At 35.4% G+C, this 18288-nt stretch overlaps 1 protein-coding gene across 3 annotated transcripts in view; it reads right to left on the bottom strand.

The window, feature by feature from the left end:
• The window catches only part of LOC134851492 (outer dense fiber protein 2-like), a 75996-nt gene that overhangs the window by 48269 nt on the left and 9439 nt on the right, over positions 1-18288 (bottom strand). For 2 of the 3 annotated variants that reach the window (XM_063867610.1, XM_063867609.1), the window contains exons 2-6: positions 12249-12357; positions 11935-11997; positions 11671-11858; positions 2241-2370; positions 1516-1647 (exon numbers count right to left, since the gene is read on the bottom strand). In XM_063867610.1, coding sequence (XP_063723680.1) covers positions 1516-1647; positions 2241-2370; positions 11671-11858; positions 11935-11997; positions 12249-12347 — 612 coding nt within the window. In that variant the 5' untranslated portion in view covers positions 12348-12357. The remainder of the gene's footprint in view (positions 1-1515; positions 1648-2240; positions 2371-11670; positions 11859-11934; positions 11998-12248; positions 12358-18288) is intronic. The other variant, XM_063867611.1, reaches the window with a different exon arrangement.

Below are 18288 nucleotides of genomic sequence, written 5' to 3'. Positions count from 1 at the left end.
GCAAAAACGAACAAAAAAAATCATCACGACCTATTATAGACAATTTACTATTTCTCAACCGTTACTAATAGCCGCGTGTTAAGATTAGTCGCTCAAACAAAATATTAGCAATCTTACATCCTTTGTTTGAAAGAAGGCACTAAATTTATTAAATCTAACCTAAAAAAAACTAGAGTAGCCTTCAAAAAACTTGACACAAACAACAAAAATAGCGTTGTCTTCAAAAAAAAATGCTTAAGCTGAGCCTAGAAGGCAGAGCAACGTTTTATACGAGAGAAGTCAGTTCCATATATCACGAACCAACAAATCTTCCTCCTCTCCCTCCCCAACTTGTTGAGTTTTACGTGGAAGCTTTTGTTGACCCCCATGTTTGAAGTCCCATGAAACAAGAGTAAGCGGCTACTGTGCAACTAGCAGAAATACTGACCACATCGAAATAAAACTAGAAAAACCTTTTTTTTCAAAACTGCAGTTTTTTTGCGTTAAAGTTTGCTCTTCATTTTGGAGTTTGTCTTCCTTTTAAAAAATAAAATAAAGTAAAACTAAAAATAAATCAAAAATCGAACCGAGAAAAAGTGTTTCTGGCCTGAAAAACAAAAAAAAACATTCGCGATCTACATAAGAATCTGAACTACGTTCTTCGACTCTTAAAAACAAACGCAATAACCATACACCCATCCAAACAAATTTTCCTGGCCATAAAAACATGTCAAAAACTTAAAACTGGTTCAAATATTTAAAACAAAATTCTGATTGACTTCAAGAGGCGTTTAACTCGCACGCTCATCATCTCAAAGACAAAACGCACCACAGCATGATTTTCACAATTCATTTCTTTTACCATCTGTCTTTAACATTCACGCAATTTAAATTTTTCTATCTTCATTTTAATCCGAACAATCTTGTATTTGTTTCATTGTGTAAAGAGTCTGCACTTATTCATAACGTGTATAAATAAAAGTAAGTACTTCTTATGCGTGCGGTATGCTAAACAGAAACAGCAAATTTTTCAAAGCAAATTAAAGTCATGTGACGTTTTTATACTTAAAAGTTGGCTCGTCAAAAGTTCATGGCCATAAAATGGATTCGTATCACTCAATTTTTTTTTTACATCTGTGGAATACAAAAACTTCATAATTTTTTAATCCGCGCACACTAAATCTTGAGCAACAAAATTTCCGTGTTTTCTTCGAAAGTCGCACTAAAATATATCTACGGCCTTGTTAAACTTAGTTCAGTCGCGTTTGAAGCTCAGTGTTTTGGACTAAAATAACATCAAATTGATGTCAGGTACTGTAAGCCATTTAAGCTGATATTGCCCGAGATTAAATTCTCAGCCCTTAAAACTAATTCGTATTTCCAACTTCCCTCCGCAAAAAAAAACGTTACAAGAAATCAAAAACAACTATTTATTTTCGAGCAAATAAAACGGAGGTCAAAAAGTTCTGCGGTCTACTTTTTCGCATTAATAACTACTGTTTACAATTTAATTTAAAACTATTTAATTTAACTTACAGCTCTCCTGGCATGTTCTCTCAGAATGTGCCGTAAGGCTTTGTTGGATGACTCAAAAGCCTGCAGTTTGTCCAAGAGGAGGGACCTCTGTTTGTTCAACAGTGCTATGTCCGTCGATGACATTCTTTTATCCTGCAAATGGAGGGAAAATATAAATCCGATTAGTCCACAATAAGCAAAACAAAAAGGTGATTATGATTTCAAACTGGTCGCCAAATCAAAACAAAAACCATCCGCCTGTGATAAAATGGTGCTATTTTTCTCTGGAATGAAGCTTGAATTGAACAAACAGGATCCAAATAACCGTGGTTATCTTCAAAAATCCATCTCAGCTTAATTATACTTCTGATGACTTATGAAATTCTAAAACCTCAGAAATAGGAATGAACTTACATATTCTGAAACAAAACAACATCAGAAAACTTTTTATATACATAGTTGAAAGATTCAGATTCAGCCAGAAATTCTCATTTTAGGAACAACTCATCAAGACAAAAATGACAGACGCCAACCTGCACTTCGCATACACAATTTAAACCTATTGCTAGCATATCGTTGAAAAATTGTGGTGAAAAACAAAAAACTAACATACTCCAAAATCGAGATTCGAAAATAGGCAGATTTTTTATGGTCAATTGTTGCATCAATTGCACAACAGAAGAGTCTATGAGATTTAATTTGACGCCACCATCAATTTTGTTTTACCAATAATAAAAACAACTTGCCTCTTTTAGTCTCTGTAGTGTGTCCCGCAAAGCATCTATCTGTTTTGAGGCTTCAGCCCCTTCAACTTCTACGTCTAACAACTTCCTCGACAGTATCTGTCTTTCAGTTTCAAGAAGCTCTTTTTCAGTTCTAAAAATAAGTTTAGCATCAAGCAGATTGAGGATGTGACATTTTTTGAGCAAACAATGAAGCAATACAGCAGGAATTTAACCTTTATCTTCGGCTTTTTAAAACAGACTAGCGTGTATATCAAAAAAAGCGCTTATATTGGAAACAAGAAGTGCATCCTTTGAGTTGAGTTTACTCTAATAGTACCCAATTACAGGGTTGGTAATTTGAAATTTTGTAAAAAAAAAAATTTTCATTCAAATTTTGATAACCACAAAATTTTGAAGTTTTTATATCTAATTTCTTTAAAATTTTTTTAAAATAAATAAAAAAACGTTACATCTCGGAAACTAAAAGTAACTAAGCAGTCGCATTTGGAAGCAAATTTTGCAGCTCTTGACAGTAATCTCACATTACCTAACTAAAGCGTTGAAAAAAATCACAAAAGACGTTATATCTCAAAATCCACAAAGATTTGAGCAGTAAAATTTGAATCAAGATTTGCAACCCTTAAGAGTTTGCAACTCTGACAGCACCCAACTACAGGGCTAGGAATTTCAAATTTGGAAAAAATTTCAAACTTAAATGTACCGAAAAACTTCTGAAACAATGACCAAAAAAAATTAGTGAACAAATAAAATCCATGCTTTACAAAGAATAACGATAAAAACTAGAGTAAAATAACATACAAGATATATTTTTTTAAAAAAACGTTAAATGAACCGACAGAAACTAGGCCGAAAAAACACGAATCCGAAAAAAACTTCAACATTTTTTCAAATTTATAATTTACCTTTTTTCAATTTTTTTGAAAAAATTATTACTGCCCGAAACGTACTCCACCTATTAGGTCCTAGATGAAGTAGTTTTATTTGAATTTTGAAGAAATTGAGCATGTCTTGAAATTTACCATTCCTACAACATTCACTACTCTGTTAACAAAGTTATTTACGGGAAAAAAGTCAAGTACCCGATTGCAATACCTTTTTTTGCCATTTGCACCCTCGTAATTGGAGAGCTAAATTTACCTCCTTTCAGCATATGAATTTGAATTACTATATTACTAACTCATTTCAAAAGTAATAGCGTTTAACGCACCTCCAGTGCTTCGAAATTTAGACAGCTCATGAAAAACCTCATATATTGGAAACCAGATATGCAGGCTTTTAGTGTACTCTAACAGCACCATATTACAGGGTTGGTAATTTCATATTTTATAATTTTTTACTTCCTATTTTCCGCCATATCTCGAGAATGTCAAACCTCGAAAAGTTCAAGTATTCGAGCAGTCATATTTGGAGACAAGACTCGCAATCCCTATGACAGACATCACCCAACTACAGGGTTAGGAATTTCAAATTTTGAAAAAAAAATCGAAGCTGAGTTTTCTGAAAAACTCACAAAAAACGTCAAATTGGAAAACTACAAAAATTTGAGCAGTCATATTTGAAGACAAGATTCCCAACCCCTGAGAGTACTCTGACAACCCCAACTACAGGGTGGGGAACTTTGAAAATTGGGAAAAAGTTTTTAAATATATAAATATAAGTTTTCTGAAAAATTTGTTGAAAAAATCATAGAGCCTCACTATACAGATGGGAACTTCAAACTTTGTGCTATTTTTCATACCTATATTCTTTGAACATGTTTTAAGAAAATGACCTACAAAACGCCACAGCTCGGAAACTAAGAGTATTTCAGAGTCGCGTTTGAACGCAAAAATTGCAGCTTAGAATCCCTGAGATTACCCTCAAGAACCCAACTACAAGGTTGGGAATTTCAAATATTTTGAGTTTTTAAGGTATAAGTTTTCTGAAAAATAATAATATAACACGTCATATCTCGAAAACTACAAAAGATTGAGCAGCCATATTTGGAAGCAAGAATCGCAACCCTTGAGAGTACTCTGACAGCACCCAACTACAGGGTTGGTGATTTCAAATTTTGTGAAATACTTTCAGCCTGAAGTGTTCAGAAAAATTTCTGAGAAATCACAAAAATTGTCTCATCTCGTAAATTGAAAGGTTTTGAGCATTCCTAATTGGGTTGCTTATTTTAATCTCGGTAACACAAACACTTAATTCAAAATAGAAAATCTTAACCATTGCAATATACGATATAGCTTTATGGTGAAAAAATTCTTTGGTTAAACATGCGAAAGTAATAAGTTCAAAAAGCTTAAAAGTGGCGAGATAGTGAATCCCGCATTTAATTATATAACAGATTATGAAATTTTCCATCAAAAATCAGGTTACATCAAAGAAGAAAACTCATTTCTTATCGTAACAATTAACAATTACTACTTCAAAAACAACATATTACACAGAGGCAAAGCTGTGCTTCGCAAACTGCTGCGAGAACACAACCAAAAAGCAGCTCGATCAAGTGAAAAAAAAAGTAAAAATAAGCCTCGAATTAGGAAAAACACGGCTACGTGTAAGATTTGAATCTGCGTATTACTGCAATCAAGAGATTTTGAGTCTCACGAACTATCCATTCAGCCACACAAGCTTAACAATCGACAAACACTAGTCACGAATAAAGCAGCTATATATGCTAATAAATTGCCAAATTTACACTTTACCCAAAACCTTAGTTCTGCAATACGTATAAAATAAATTGAGAAGAGTGAGAGAAGTTTTTGAGAAATTACAATCTTCCCAAATACTTAAAATATTTCTTTCAAAAAATAGGGAGTCACCACTTCTTTAGAAAAAATTCTCATAACTGGTTGTTTCGACTGAACTCTTTCACCTCGGATATAAAAGGATAGTTTCTAGGAACATCCAAAAGTTTCTAAAGCGGTCAAGTTATACACCTTGACTTTCCGATCCAAAAAATTTTTCTGCAATAAGAATAGCGTGGCCGTTAAAGCAGAAAAGATTCCAAAAACCTGGTTTCTCGCTGGAACCCGAACACAACCTAAGAATTGGAAGTCTGATTTTCGAGAAAAGTCAAAAAACATCCAAAAACGGTCAATAAATCACAATTTGAATTTTCCTCGAATCACACTCTTTTGTGCAATCATATTAGGGTGTACCCGATAACGCAAAAGAAATTAAACGCAAAAAAAATGAGATTTGGAAGGGTAGTTTTCAAGAAAACAAGTAGTTTCAAAAAACAGTACAAAAACAAATTATTGACTTTTCCGAGGGCCAAAACCTTTAAGTAAAGAAAAGGACGTGGTAGATTATAACAAAAAGCAGCTTTCCACAACCCGTAGTTTCGATTGAGTCCAGTAGCTCAGACTTAGGAGGATAAATTTCAAAAAAAGACGAAACAAAAATCAAAAAACGGTCAAAAAATTTTAAAAAATTGTCTTTTCCGGCGGGCATAACTTTTTGCATAAAAAATTGGGCGTAACCACACACAGAGAAGAGCTCCCCACAAACCTTTCTTTGAATTAAACCCAAAATCCTAGATTTGGGCAGGTAGTTGTTGAGAAAAGTCATTGAAAAAGTCGAAAAAAAAGGTTAAAAAAATCAATTAATTGACTATTCCGAGAGCCAAAACTTTTCGTGTAGAAACAAACGGACGTAGCCGCTTATGCAGCGGAGCTTCTCATAACTCGTTCCATCCATTGGACCTGGAATATCAGATTTCTAGAGTGGGATTTTATAGTCTATAAATACGGATCAAATATCGCCCCCATAGACTTTTTCGAAGGCTGTAGACAGCAGGGTAAAGATAAAAGAGACTAGAAGTTTATGCACGCACACAATGGAGTAGGTTGTCTTTCCATTGATAAGCTTTTTGAAATTGGGTAGAAAAGTTACCGAACTAAAAAAACTCGCACAAAAACCCGGGAAAAAATTCGAAAGCGTCTCAAAAAAGTAAAATCAAAAACCCAATCCCGTACATTTTCATGATAATTGATTTTATCAAACAGGAGTATTTTTGGCCGGAAAAAGTACACAAAATAATTTGAATAAACCGATACCTCATTACACTAAACCATTTAGTCGAAAAAAAAATATTGAAAAACTCAAAATCAGACTTGACAAAATGACAAACTACAGAACATTCAATTGTAGTAAAAAAAATTAGTGAACAAATAAAATACATGCTTTACAAAAAATAACGATAAAAACTAGAGTAAAATAACATACAACATATTTTTTTTAAAAAAACGTTAAATGAACCGACAGAAACTAGGCCGAAAAACACGAATCCGAAAAAAACTTCAACATTTTTTCAAATTTATAATTTACCTTTTTCCAATTTTTTTGAAAAAATTATTACTGCCCGAAACGTACTCCACCTATTAAGTCCTAGATGAAGTAGTTTTATTTGAATTTTGAAGAAATTGAGCATGTCTTGAAAATTACCATTCCTACAACATTCACTAATCTGTTAACAAAGTTATTTACGGGAAAAAAGTCAAGTACCCGATTGCAATACCTTTTTTTGCCATTAGCACCCTCGTAATTGGAGAGCTAAATTTACCTCCTTTCGGCATATGAATTTGAATTACTATATTACTCACTCATTTCAAAAGTTTTAGCGTTTAACGCACCTCCAGTGCTTCGAATTTTAGGCAGCTCAGGAAAAACCTCATATGTTGGAAACCAGATATGCAGGCTTTTAGTGTACTCTAACAGCACCCAATTACAGGATTGGTAATTTCATTATTTATAATTTTTTACTTCCTATTTTCCGTCATATCTCGAGAATGTAAAACCTCGAAAAGTACAAGTATTTGAGCAGTCATATTTGAAGACAAGACTCGCAACCCCTATGACAGATATCACCCAACTACAGGGTTAGGAATTTGAAATTTTGAAGAAAAAAAAATTCGAAGCTGAGTTTTCTGAAAAACTCACAAAAAACGTCATTTTGGAAAACTACAAAGATTTGAGCAGTCATAATTGGAGGCAAGAGCCGCAACCCTTGAGAGTACTCTGATAGCTCCCAACTACAGGATTGGGAAGTTCAAACTTTGAAGAAAAATTTCGTTTAAGTTTTCTGAAATTTTTTTAAAATCACAAAAACTGTCAATCTGAAAAACTACGAAGATTTGAGCAGTCATAATTGGAGGCAAGAACCGCAACCCTTGAGAGTACTCTGATAGCCCCCAACTACAGGGTTTCGTTTAAGTTTTCTGAAATTTTTTTCTTAAATCACAAAAAATGTCATATCTCGAAAACTACAAGGATTTGAGCTTTCATAATTAGAGACAGTTTCGCAACCCTTGAGAGTACTCTGACAGGACCTAACTACAGGGTTGGGAATTTCAGATTTTTAGAGAACAATAATAATTTAGGTTTTCTGAAATTTTTGAAAAAATCACAAAAAAACGTCATTTCTCGAAAACTACAAAGGATTGAGCAGTCATACTTGGATGCAAGATTCGCAATTTTTGAGAGTACTCTGAAAGGACCTAACTACAGGGTTTGGAATTTCAAATTTTTAAAAACTAACAATAATTTAAGTTTTCTGAACATTTTTGAAAAATCACAAAAAACGTCATATTTTGAAAACTACAAAGACATGAGCAGTCATATTTGGAGGCAAGATTCGCAATTTTTGAGATTACTCTGACAGGACCCAACTACAGGTTTGGGAATTTCAGATTTTGTTTAAATTAATATAAATTTTCCGAAAATTTTTTGAGAAAATTACAAAAAACGTCATATCTCGAAAACTACAAGGATTTGAGCACTCATAATTAGAGACAGTTTCGCAATCCTTGAGAGTACTCTGACAGGACCTAACTACAGGGTTGGGAATTTCAGATTTTTAGAGAACAGTAAAAATTTAGGTTTTCTGAAATTTTTGAAAAAATCACAAAAAAACGTCATTTCTCGAAAACTACAAAGGATTGAGCAGTCATACTTGTATGCAAGATTCGCAATTTTTGAGAGTACTCTGAAAGGACCTAATTACAGGGTTTGGATTTTCAAATTTTTAAAAACTAACAATATTTTAAGTTTTCTGAACATTTTTGAAAAATCACAAAAAACGTCATATTTCGAAAACTACAAAGACATGAGCAGTCATATTTGGAGGCAAGATTCGCAATTTTTGAGATTACTCTGACAGGACCCAACTAGAGGGTTGGGAATTTCAGATTTTGTTTAAATTAATATAAATTTTCCGAAAATTTTTTGAGAAAATTACAAAAAACGTCATACCTCGAAAACTACAAGGATTTGAACAGTCATATTTAGAGGCAAGATTTGTAACTCCTTAGAGTCTTCTGACAACACCCAACTACAGTGTTGGGAATTTCAGGTTTTGTTTGAAATAATTAATATTATTTTGCCGAAAATTTTTTGAGAAAATCACAAAAAGCGTCATATCTCGAAAACTACAAGGATTTGAACAGTCATATTTGGAGGCAAGATTTGTAACTCCTTAGAGTACTCTGACAGCATCCAACTACAGGTTTGGGAACTTGAAGTATTTTAAACTACTGTTATTTGAAATTGTTGAAAACTTTTGAAAAATCCTCAAAAATTGTCTTATCTCCTTAACTAAAATGATTCGATTATTCAAAATTGGAGACCAAACTCGCAACCCCGAATTCGATATTGGGCTGCTTAATCAAAACTCGGTAAAAAAACCACTAAAATCAAATTGGAAAATCGAAAAAAAAAATTTAACCATTGCAATATACGATATAGCTTAAACATGCAAAGATAATACGTTGAAAAAGCTTAAGCATGGCGAGATAGTGAAGCCCGCATTTAAATATATCAAAGACTAGCGTTTAACGCACCTTCGGTGCTTCGAAATTTTTCGACAACTCATGAAAAACCGCATATATTCGAAACAACATCTGCAAACTTTTAGTGTACTCTGACTGGATCCAATTACAGGGTTGGTAATTTCGAACTTTTAATTTTTTTTTAATTCCCATTTTAAAAGCGTCATCTCGAAAACTTAATGGGAGAAATTTGGAGGCCAGATTTGCAACCACTGAGAGTCCCTGAGAGCACTTTACTATAGGGTTGGGAATCCAAAATTTTGTGAATTTTTTTAAACCTAAGTTTCCAGAAAAAAATTAACTCATCTCGGAAACTAAAAAGCTTTGAGAATTCATAATAAGCGGCAAGATTTGAAATGCCTGGGTGTACGCTGACAAAAAGGTTGTATCTTCATCAAGTTAGTAGTTTCAAAGAATTTGAATTTCTTTGTAGATAAGTTCTTTCAGAAATTTTGAAAAAATCAAAAAATGTCAAATCTCGGAAACTTAAAGCATTTCAGCAGTCGTGTTTAGCAGTCGCATGTGGCAAGATTTGCAATTCTTTAGAGTACCCTGACAACACCGAACTATAGCGTTGGGACATTCAAATTATGAAAAATAATTAACTTAAACTTTCAGAAAATTTTTAAAAAATCACAAAAGTCACATCTCGAAAACTAGAGAGAATTGAGCAGTCATGCTTGTAGGCAAGATTCGCAATCTTTGAGATTACTCTGACAGGACCCAACTACATTTTGCGAAAAAAAAACAATATAAGTTTTCTGAAATTTTTCTTAAAAAATCACGAAAAAGTCATATCTCGAAAATTACAATGATTTGAACAGTCATATTTGGAGGCAAGATTTTTAACTCCTTAGAGTACTTTGACAGCGCCCAGCCACAAAGTTGGGAATTTCAAATTTTGAGAAATAATTTATTAAAATTTTTCTGAAAATTTTGAAAAAAATCATATCTCGAAAACTACAAAGATTTAAGCAGTCATATTTCGAGGAAAGATTCGGGATCCTTGATAGTACTCTGACAGTACCCAACTACAGGGTTGGGAATTTCAGATTTTAAAAAAATAATAATCATAATTTAAGTTTTCTGAAAATTTTTGAAAAAATCACAAAAAACGTCATATCTAGAAAGTTACAAAGAATTGAGCAGTCATACTTGGAGGCAACATTCGCAATCTTTGAAAAAACTCTGACAGGACCCAACTACAGGGTTGGGAATTTCAGATTTTGTTTGAAAAAATTAATATAATTTTTCCGAAAATTTTTTGAGAAAATCACAAAAAACGTCATATCTCGAAAACTACAAGGATTTGAACAGTCATATTTGGAGGAAAGATTTGTAACTCCTTAGAGTTCTCTGACAGCACCCAAATAGAGGGTTGGGAGCTTCAAGTTTTGTAAACTATTTTCTTATTTGAAATTTCTGAAAATTTTCGAAAAAAAAAACTCAAAAATCGTCTTATCCCGTTAACTAAAATGATTCGGGCATTCAAAATTGTAGGTCAAATTTGCAACCCCTAATTCGATTTTGGGCCGCTTAATTTAAACTCGGTAAAATAACCACTAAAATCAAATTGGAAAATCGAAAAAAAAATTCTAAACCATTGCAATATACGATATAGCTTAAACATGCAAAGATAATACGTTGAAAAAGCTTAAACATGGCGAGATAGTGAAGCCCGCATTTAAATACACAATAATATATAGATAGATATACACCAACATCTTAAAGGTGATTTAATTTGGATTCTCATAAAATTGAAAATGTCAGCACGTCCTCCAATGAATGGCCAAAGTGGCGTTAAGGCGCAAGACAAGTTTTTTTGGTTAAAAAAAATCTGGTCCCTGACTTATTTAAATTTGCTCTCGCAAGTGTAAAAATACATCCATACCAGACATAATACGCTAAAAGTTAGCTCGCTAAAAGTTAGCGGTAGCTCGCTAAAAGTTACAAATTCAAGGGCCAAGCTGTAACAGTCGTTCACTTTCGTCACTTTTGAGGTCAAGAATGATTTATCATCTCATGCTTTTCTAACTCAATCGACAGGAGCCAATTCATGGATCACTTAGACCCGGAACTTTCGGATCGCAACTATTTTAAGGCCACTGCCAAAAAACCCCACCCCCACACTAGAAAAAAAAAGAACATCCCGTTGGCTAGGTCTCTAAATACGAGCGCCATTACATACATGCGAGCGCCATTAACATCAGCACTGGTTACATAGTTGTTACTTTTTATTAGACAGTGTGTGTTTGATCCATTTCAAATGGATCAACCTAAAACTCACCTTATCTCAACATAATCAGATAAAACGGTCTCCAGTAATTCATCGAATACGTTAAAACTAATTCTTTGTAAAATAAACCAACCTTTTTGCCGCACATTTTGAATTTATCTTCAGGTCTTAAAGGTGATTTAATTTGGATTCTCATGAAATTGAAAATGTCAGCACGTCCTCCAATGAATGGCCAAAGTGGCGTTAAGGCGCAAGACAAGTTTTTTTGGTAAAAATCTGGTCCCTGACTTCATTAAATTTGCTCTCGCAAGTGTAAAAATACATCCATACCAGACATAATACACCTAAACCTCGCAAAATTAAAAACCATACTTACTTGGACATTCTAGTTTCGTCTTTCAGAAATTCAACTGATCTTCTAAGGGTGTCATTAACTTGCTCCGTCATGTCCAAGTCTGTTTTGGTCCGAATTAATTCGTCTTCCTGGTAGTCAAGGCGCTCGCGCGAACGGGCAAGCTCCACGCTTTTGGCTCGAAGCTGAGCACGAGCATTCTCCAGATCAGCCTGAAATCCGAAGTATTCATAAGCATTCAATAGAGGAATGGTCGAAAGAAGAGGAGAAAAAGATAGAGATTCTTACACAGGCGTAGCTTTCGGGATAACTTCCCAAAAATCTGTCACTAATAGGGTGCTCGATTGCCTGCTATAAACATTAACTTCTGCATGAACATTGTCCTATTTCAAAAGAGAAAGATAAGAATGGGAAAGATAGAATAGTATCAATAACCTGTTCTGGCAAATGCCTGACAGCACAAACCGTCTCAACTTTCACTGGCTCCTAATACACCCGTTGAAACTGTTTATTGCCTATGTTATCGAAAGCGATACTATTTTGAATTCTCACTTTAAAAAAATAGTCGTAAAACCGAAAATAGTATACAGAGAACATCATACCTGGAACAACATGTTGCTAGCCTTGAGTGACTTAGCAGGAGGCTTAATCATGCCTTTCGACCCAGACTTCTTAGGAACTTTTTCTGGTTTAACGGGCATTCTGATCTATAAAAAAAACTGAAGTCACGAACACACAGCCTCGTTCATCTTAACTTCACACAGCATAAGGTCCTTAATACGAAGTATAAAAACGATATGTCTAGGAAACCTTATCAAAAAACTTCGTTAGTAATAAAAATTAAGGCGGACTGAAAATCGAGTTTAGGAAAAAAATCGAGTTTAGGAAAAATCAGAAGGCTGAAAATGAAAAGATCATTGCAAACTTGCTATCAGCAATCGTCTTTTATTATTTCGTCCAATTTAGAAATATTTCAATAACATAAATCTGGTGAACATTATCAGAAAGTAAGCAAGAGCAGGTAGCTCGCTAAAAGTTACAAATTCAAGGGCCAAGCTGTAACAGTCGTTCACTTTCGTCACTTTTGAGGTCAAGAATGATTTATCATCTCATGCTTTTCTAACTCAATCGAGAGGAGCCAATTCATGGATCACTTAGACCCGGAACTTTCGGATCGCTACGATTTTAAGGCCACTACCAAAAAACCCCACCCCCACACTAGAAAAAAAAGAACATCCCGTTGGCTAGGTCTCTAAATACGAGCGCCAATACATACATGCGAGCGCCATTAACATCAGCACTGGTTACATAGTTGTTACTTTTTATTAGACAGTGTGTGCTTGATCCATTTCAAATGGATCAACCTAAAACTCACCTTATCTCAACATAATCAGATAAAACGGTCTCCAGTAATTCATCGAATACGTTAAAACTAATTCTTTGTAAAATAAACCAACCTTTTTGCCGCACATTTTGAATTTATCTTCAGGTTTAAAAATCTAACTCATGTGTATAGAATTATCAAAAATCATTAAAAAAGTCAAACACAAAAACTTGAAAAAATGATTAATCAACTAATGGTCAAAATGCCCGGCCGTTTCGCCGACATAGATGAATTTTCATCCACTGCATTCTTATTTGAATAATTTTTTTTGATTTCAGTTCACTCGAAGAAATGACTTCAACGATGGCAAACATGTTGGTAATTTCAGCGTTGTAAACACTATTTGCGCAGCGGTGACATCCCGCACTTTCTTTGCAAATTTCTGAGTGTGATTACCGCTACATTGAAAAATCAGCATGAAGTGGTACGTCCTTACTAGGCACGAGACGCAACATTTGACGACCAATTTTCTGGTCTTCGACCACTGGTTGTTCACGGTTAACTTTCCTTCTCAACGCCTTCCCATGTAGACAAACTTCTAAGACACGGTGAACAGTTCCTTCAATTAAACGCTTTTTATACTGGAGGGGTGCAAATTCCTAATGTTAAGGGTGGTACTTGTATCTGTTGCTTTTAAATATCATCTACAGCTCAATCGTTTCTCCTATCAAGATAAAGTTCCAGATGTAAAAACGTAAAAAAATTCTCGATGTATTTGGTGTTTCAATAGTGGACTGGGATTAAGATTGAAGATTTCCTCGTTTTGGCTCCTTTGTAAGGAGCCAAAACGAAGATTTCCTCGTTTTGGCTCTTTATTTTATCGGGGTCTCGGGTCCCCATACAACGTGATTAGGACTAAAAACAGGGCTGAAAACAATTACTATAGTTAGTTTTAGTGAAAGTATACATCAGATCCTTTAGAGATAGATTGACCTTTTCCTCGCCATCGACTACTCATACTCTGAAATCAACTCTGTCCGTCTGGAATTGAAATCAAGTGATCAGAGCCTTCTTTAGCTAGAAGGCTTGAAAGTTAACAATAAGTTGATGCACCGGGACCGTGATTCGACAGTTCTTTGGTTAAAAAATGGTCTCAAATTGAACATTTAAAATTCAAAGGCCCAAAATAAATGCTAAATGTGCTAGAAAGTGTCAAGAAAAAAATGAGGTAAAAGGATAAACAACGGCTGTCACATAAACGGAAGCTACAAAGACCTTCTTGCGACCGAGATTCTGACCATTTCGTTATACTCATACTTACAGTTACAAGATCTTTTACTAATGCACATGTATAAAAATGGCTCATACGATGTCGATTGCAGCAATCATGTAAATTTGAAAGACCCAAAGCGTGATTTGAGATCAGATAATGATACCATTTTCAAATGCGAGCATAACTTCTTTTTCAGAGCAGGTGCGCTTGTCAACAGATTACCAAGGAGTGTTAAATTCAGAGACGGAGCAGGGCTGAAAAAACAAATTCTTTATTGTTGTTGTTGTTGTTGTTGTTGGGGATTCACAGCACTGCTGTTGGGATTCTTGGTCCCGGCGTCTTCTCTAAAACAATGTCCACTTGTTTCTGCACGTGATACAATCGCAGAATAATTGCCACGTGCACGTTGTCATTTCTGAAAATCTCTCGTTTACAAATTTCCACATCGTGTTTAAAATTCTCGTCTTGAGGCCGATTCGTTTATCAAAATGAATATATGGTTCTAATCGTTTTACAATCCTACTGGTTCTGAAAACAAATTCGTTTCTCGCTTTTTCCGTTCTCACTTTTCGCATCTCAAAAATTTCTGTATTTCTAGCCCGTGTGGTTCGCCTGTTTAACACAATTTCATTTCGTTCATTAGAATCAAGACTGGCAAGAAGTAAGATGTTATTAAGCTGGATGAACATGGGCAGGGGTAAAATGTTTAGCAAGCGTAGTTCGTTGATGTACACTCCCGTTTTATTTCCAGTGATCCAACGGATTACTTTCTTTTGAAATCGCTCCAACTGCAATTGATCCCCCCTCGATATATGTGTACATGAGAGTCCGTATAATAACACTGGGAGTATTAGTGACTTATACAGGCCTAACTTTACAAACGTATTTATCTTTGCTGATAGGTTTCTTCTCAGGAGGTACAGTACTTGGTTTGCCTTCTTTAATCTTGTTTCAATGTGTACCTTCCACCTTAAATCGCCCGACACAAAAATTCCCAGATCTTTCACAACCATCGATGTTCCAAGCACTACACCAAAAAGCATAGAGTTAGCGTCTCCGCCCCTAAAACTTACTTTTGCACATTTATCTAGTGCTAATTCCATTTTGTTTTCAGTTACCCACTGCTGAATTTTGTCCAGATCTTCTTGAATTTCAATTGATGTTTTTTTTGATGGAATGTAGTTTAAGATCATCCGCAAAAATATATGGTTCAGAGAATTTGAGTACTTCAGGTAGGTCGTTAATAAAAATTCAAAAGAGCAGTGGTCCTAAAAGTGAAGAAATTTTTGCTAAAAAGTAAATTTCAAACGTTTTCGCAACTATGTGCATCGTCAGGATTTTTACAATAAACTACTCTAAATGACGATAAAACATCAATTTACAAATGTTATTTACAATAAATCACATACAATTTGGTTCTAAACCATCATGATAAAAAATTAGCCAATCACAGTTGACCTCTAAATTACTATTAAGATTAAAATACTTTTAACCTCTAAAATTAATTAAACATTTTAAAATAATTTGTCTGGAAGTTTCTGAGTCATAATTTCGATTTAGACATGTACGTTTTGAATAAAAAACCAAAAATATTTTGGGACTAAATTTTCAGTGTTAACTCCCTGCTCCTAAACTCATCGCGCGTGTTCAAGCCCGGTTTCTCTTTCCTGATGTGTATTGCCTCTAGTGTTAGCAATTTTGTTTGGTTGTTTGACCTATCTATAATTTCCCAACTAAGATCTGCGCTATTTCCCTCAAGTTGGCATTGCTGAAGGTGGAGGCCTACCGGTGAGTCTGCTTTCTTATGTTCCTCAATTCTAGTGGTCAAATGTCGAACAGTTTGTCCGACATAGGTGGAAGTGCATCCACTACATGACAGTTTATAAACCACTCTTGACTTGAGGTCATTAGAAAATGCTGACTTCAGTGATGGTAAACATGATTGTAGTTTTCTTGTGGTGAAAACCACTTGAACGTTCGTTAATTTTCGTAACCTGTTAGCAAAATATTGGCTCTGGTTACCTCTATATTGCACCATCAGCATTGGGGGCTTCTCATTCTTTGGTGATTGAACTGACAAACCCCTGTCACTATCCAGGGGCTTGCCTTTACCCTCGATGATTTTGCACAAGGCGTCTGAAGCCACCTTTGCGGACCAATTTTCAGGGTACTGATTTGTCAGCCATTGCGCCCTATTAGTTTCCATAGCCTTATCAAATTGCTCCCAGCTAGATGTACTCCTAAAAACCCTGTGTACAGTGCCTTGGATAACACTACGCTTATACTGAGTTGGGGCGCAGCTTCTATAGTTCAGTATAGTCCCTGTATCGGTTGGTTTTTGATACCAACTGCAAGTTACACGCCTATCCTGCGATACATTTATGTTCAAATCCAGGAACGGCAAATTCCCCTCCGAATTAGTTTTCTCTAGAGTGAACTGCAAATTTGGATGAAGAGAATTGGCGGCATCGAGAAGACAACTCGGCTCCCCTCTGACTGTTCTAACAATGTCATCCACATACCTGAGGAACAATTTCACCTGGGGAGTATCCTTCTCCTTGTTCTTAGCTCGGCAGCAGCTTTCACAGTACCAGACTATCTCGGTTATTGATGCGTATACGTCATCAGATATTTTTCCGCATTTTAGATGATACCAGTTTCGAGAACTCTCGCATTCAACCCCCTTTGATCTATATGTGACTTTCCTGCTGCAACATGGGCACAAGCCGTTTTTGTCATTAAATTGCTGTACCCCCGTTCCCACCGGTATCTGTTGTCGTAGAGCATATTCGTATTCTTTCAGCCATAAGTTTGCCAGAATTACAGCGAGGGACGCGCCCATTGCTAAACCATCAACTTGTACATACCATGAATCATTACACTTGAAATATACTTTGCTGACCGCCATATTCAAAAGCCTTTTCATGGTTGCTCTTTGAATTTCAGGAGGAGACTCCTGGCTGTACAGCTTCTGTAAAGCAATTTCAATTGCCTCCTTCAGGGGAACGTTGGTGTACAAACTTTTCACATCAAGAGATATTATGGTTTCATCCGGATCTAGAGCAATGTTTTCTATTTTTTCTCTAGCCTCTTTAGTATTGGTTTCTATATTTGCTCCATCGATGTTGTCAAAAAACTTTGCCAGCATTTTGTTAAGATTCTCATACGAGCTGCCGGGAAGTGATAGTACAGGTCGTAGGGGTGTCTCATCCTTGTGTACCTTAGCTAAACCGTACAAACGGGCGGGTTGCCCCCCTGTTGATCTCATCTTAGAATATAACTGATCACTTATCTCGTCTCTTTTGTTCATGGCTAGTAATTCTTTGTTAAGTTCTTTCTCAATTTTCAGTATCACCTCATCAGTGGTTGCATCTTTTTTCACAAACTGAGCAGATTGCAACAAGGATTCCAGCTTTGATTCATATGTTTGTTTCCTCATTATGCAAAAACCAACCCCCTTATCAAAAGGCACAGCCAGCAACCCATTATCTTTGAGATATTTCCTCGTTTTTTCAACGGCTTTGTCTCTTGGGGTTTGCCGTACGTTTTTTGCATATGCCTTTGCCGCGGCTTCTATTTCACATAACGTTTCACCAGATGTTTTTTGACTTTTCAATTGTGAGAGGAAAATGTCGATATCCGCCAAAAAATGTGTTTCGTTGAATTTGTCTCTAATTGGATGCTTGGGGCCCATTGATAGCACTTCATATACCCATTCAGGCAGTTCACCTCATTTCTCCCCCCAAGAGGTTTATCTTGTCTCTCGGACAGTTTTTCTAACTTTTTTCTATGGTTTTCTGATGTTGCCTTTAAGCTTGCCTCAACTTGACGCCTCACGAATCGGAAAATGGATGCCCACCACTGTTTGTCAATTTCTTTTTGCACCAGTGATCTTGCTTTCCTTAGCATCTCCTCGTACCTTTTCCTATCCTCATTTGCCCTAGAAGTTTCAGTCCTTAGTAGTTTCAATTGAAAATTATGCACAGCTTGGTCCGAAAAAACCCCGTTCTCGGGGACCCTAAACTTCAAAAAGTCCGGTATTAGA

The sequence above is a fragment of the Symsagittifera roscoffensis genome, chromosome 7, assembly GCF_963678635.1.
Source record: "Symsagittifera roscoffensis chromosome 7, txSymRosc1.1, whole genome shotgun sequence".
NCBI classification, from domain to species: domain Eukaryota; kingdom Metazoa; phylum Xenacoelomorpha; order Acoela; family Convolutidae; genus Symsagittifera; species Symsagittifera roscoffensis.
This window is presented reverse-complemented; position numbering and strand designations above follow the sequence as displayed.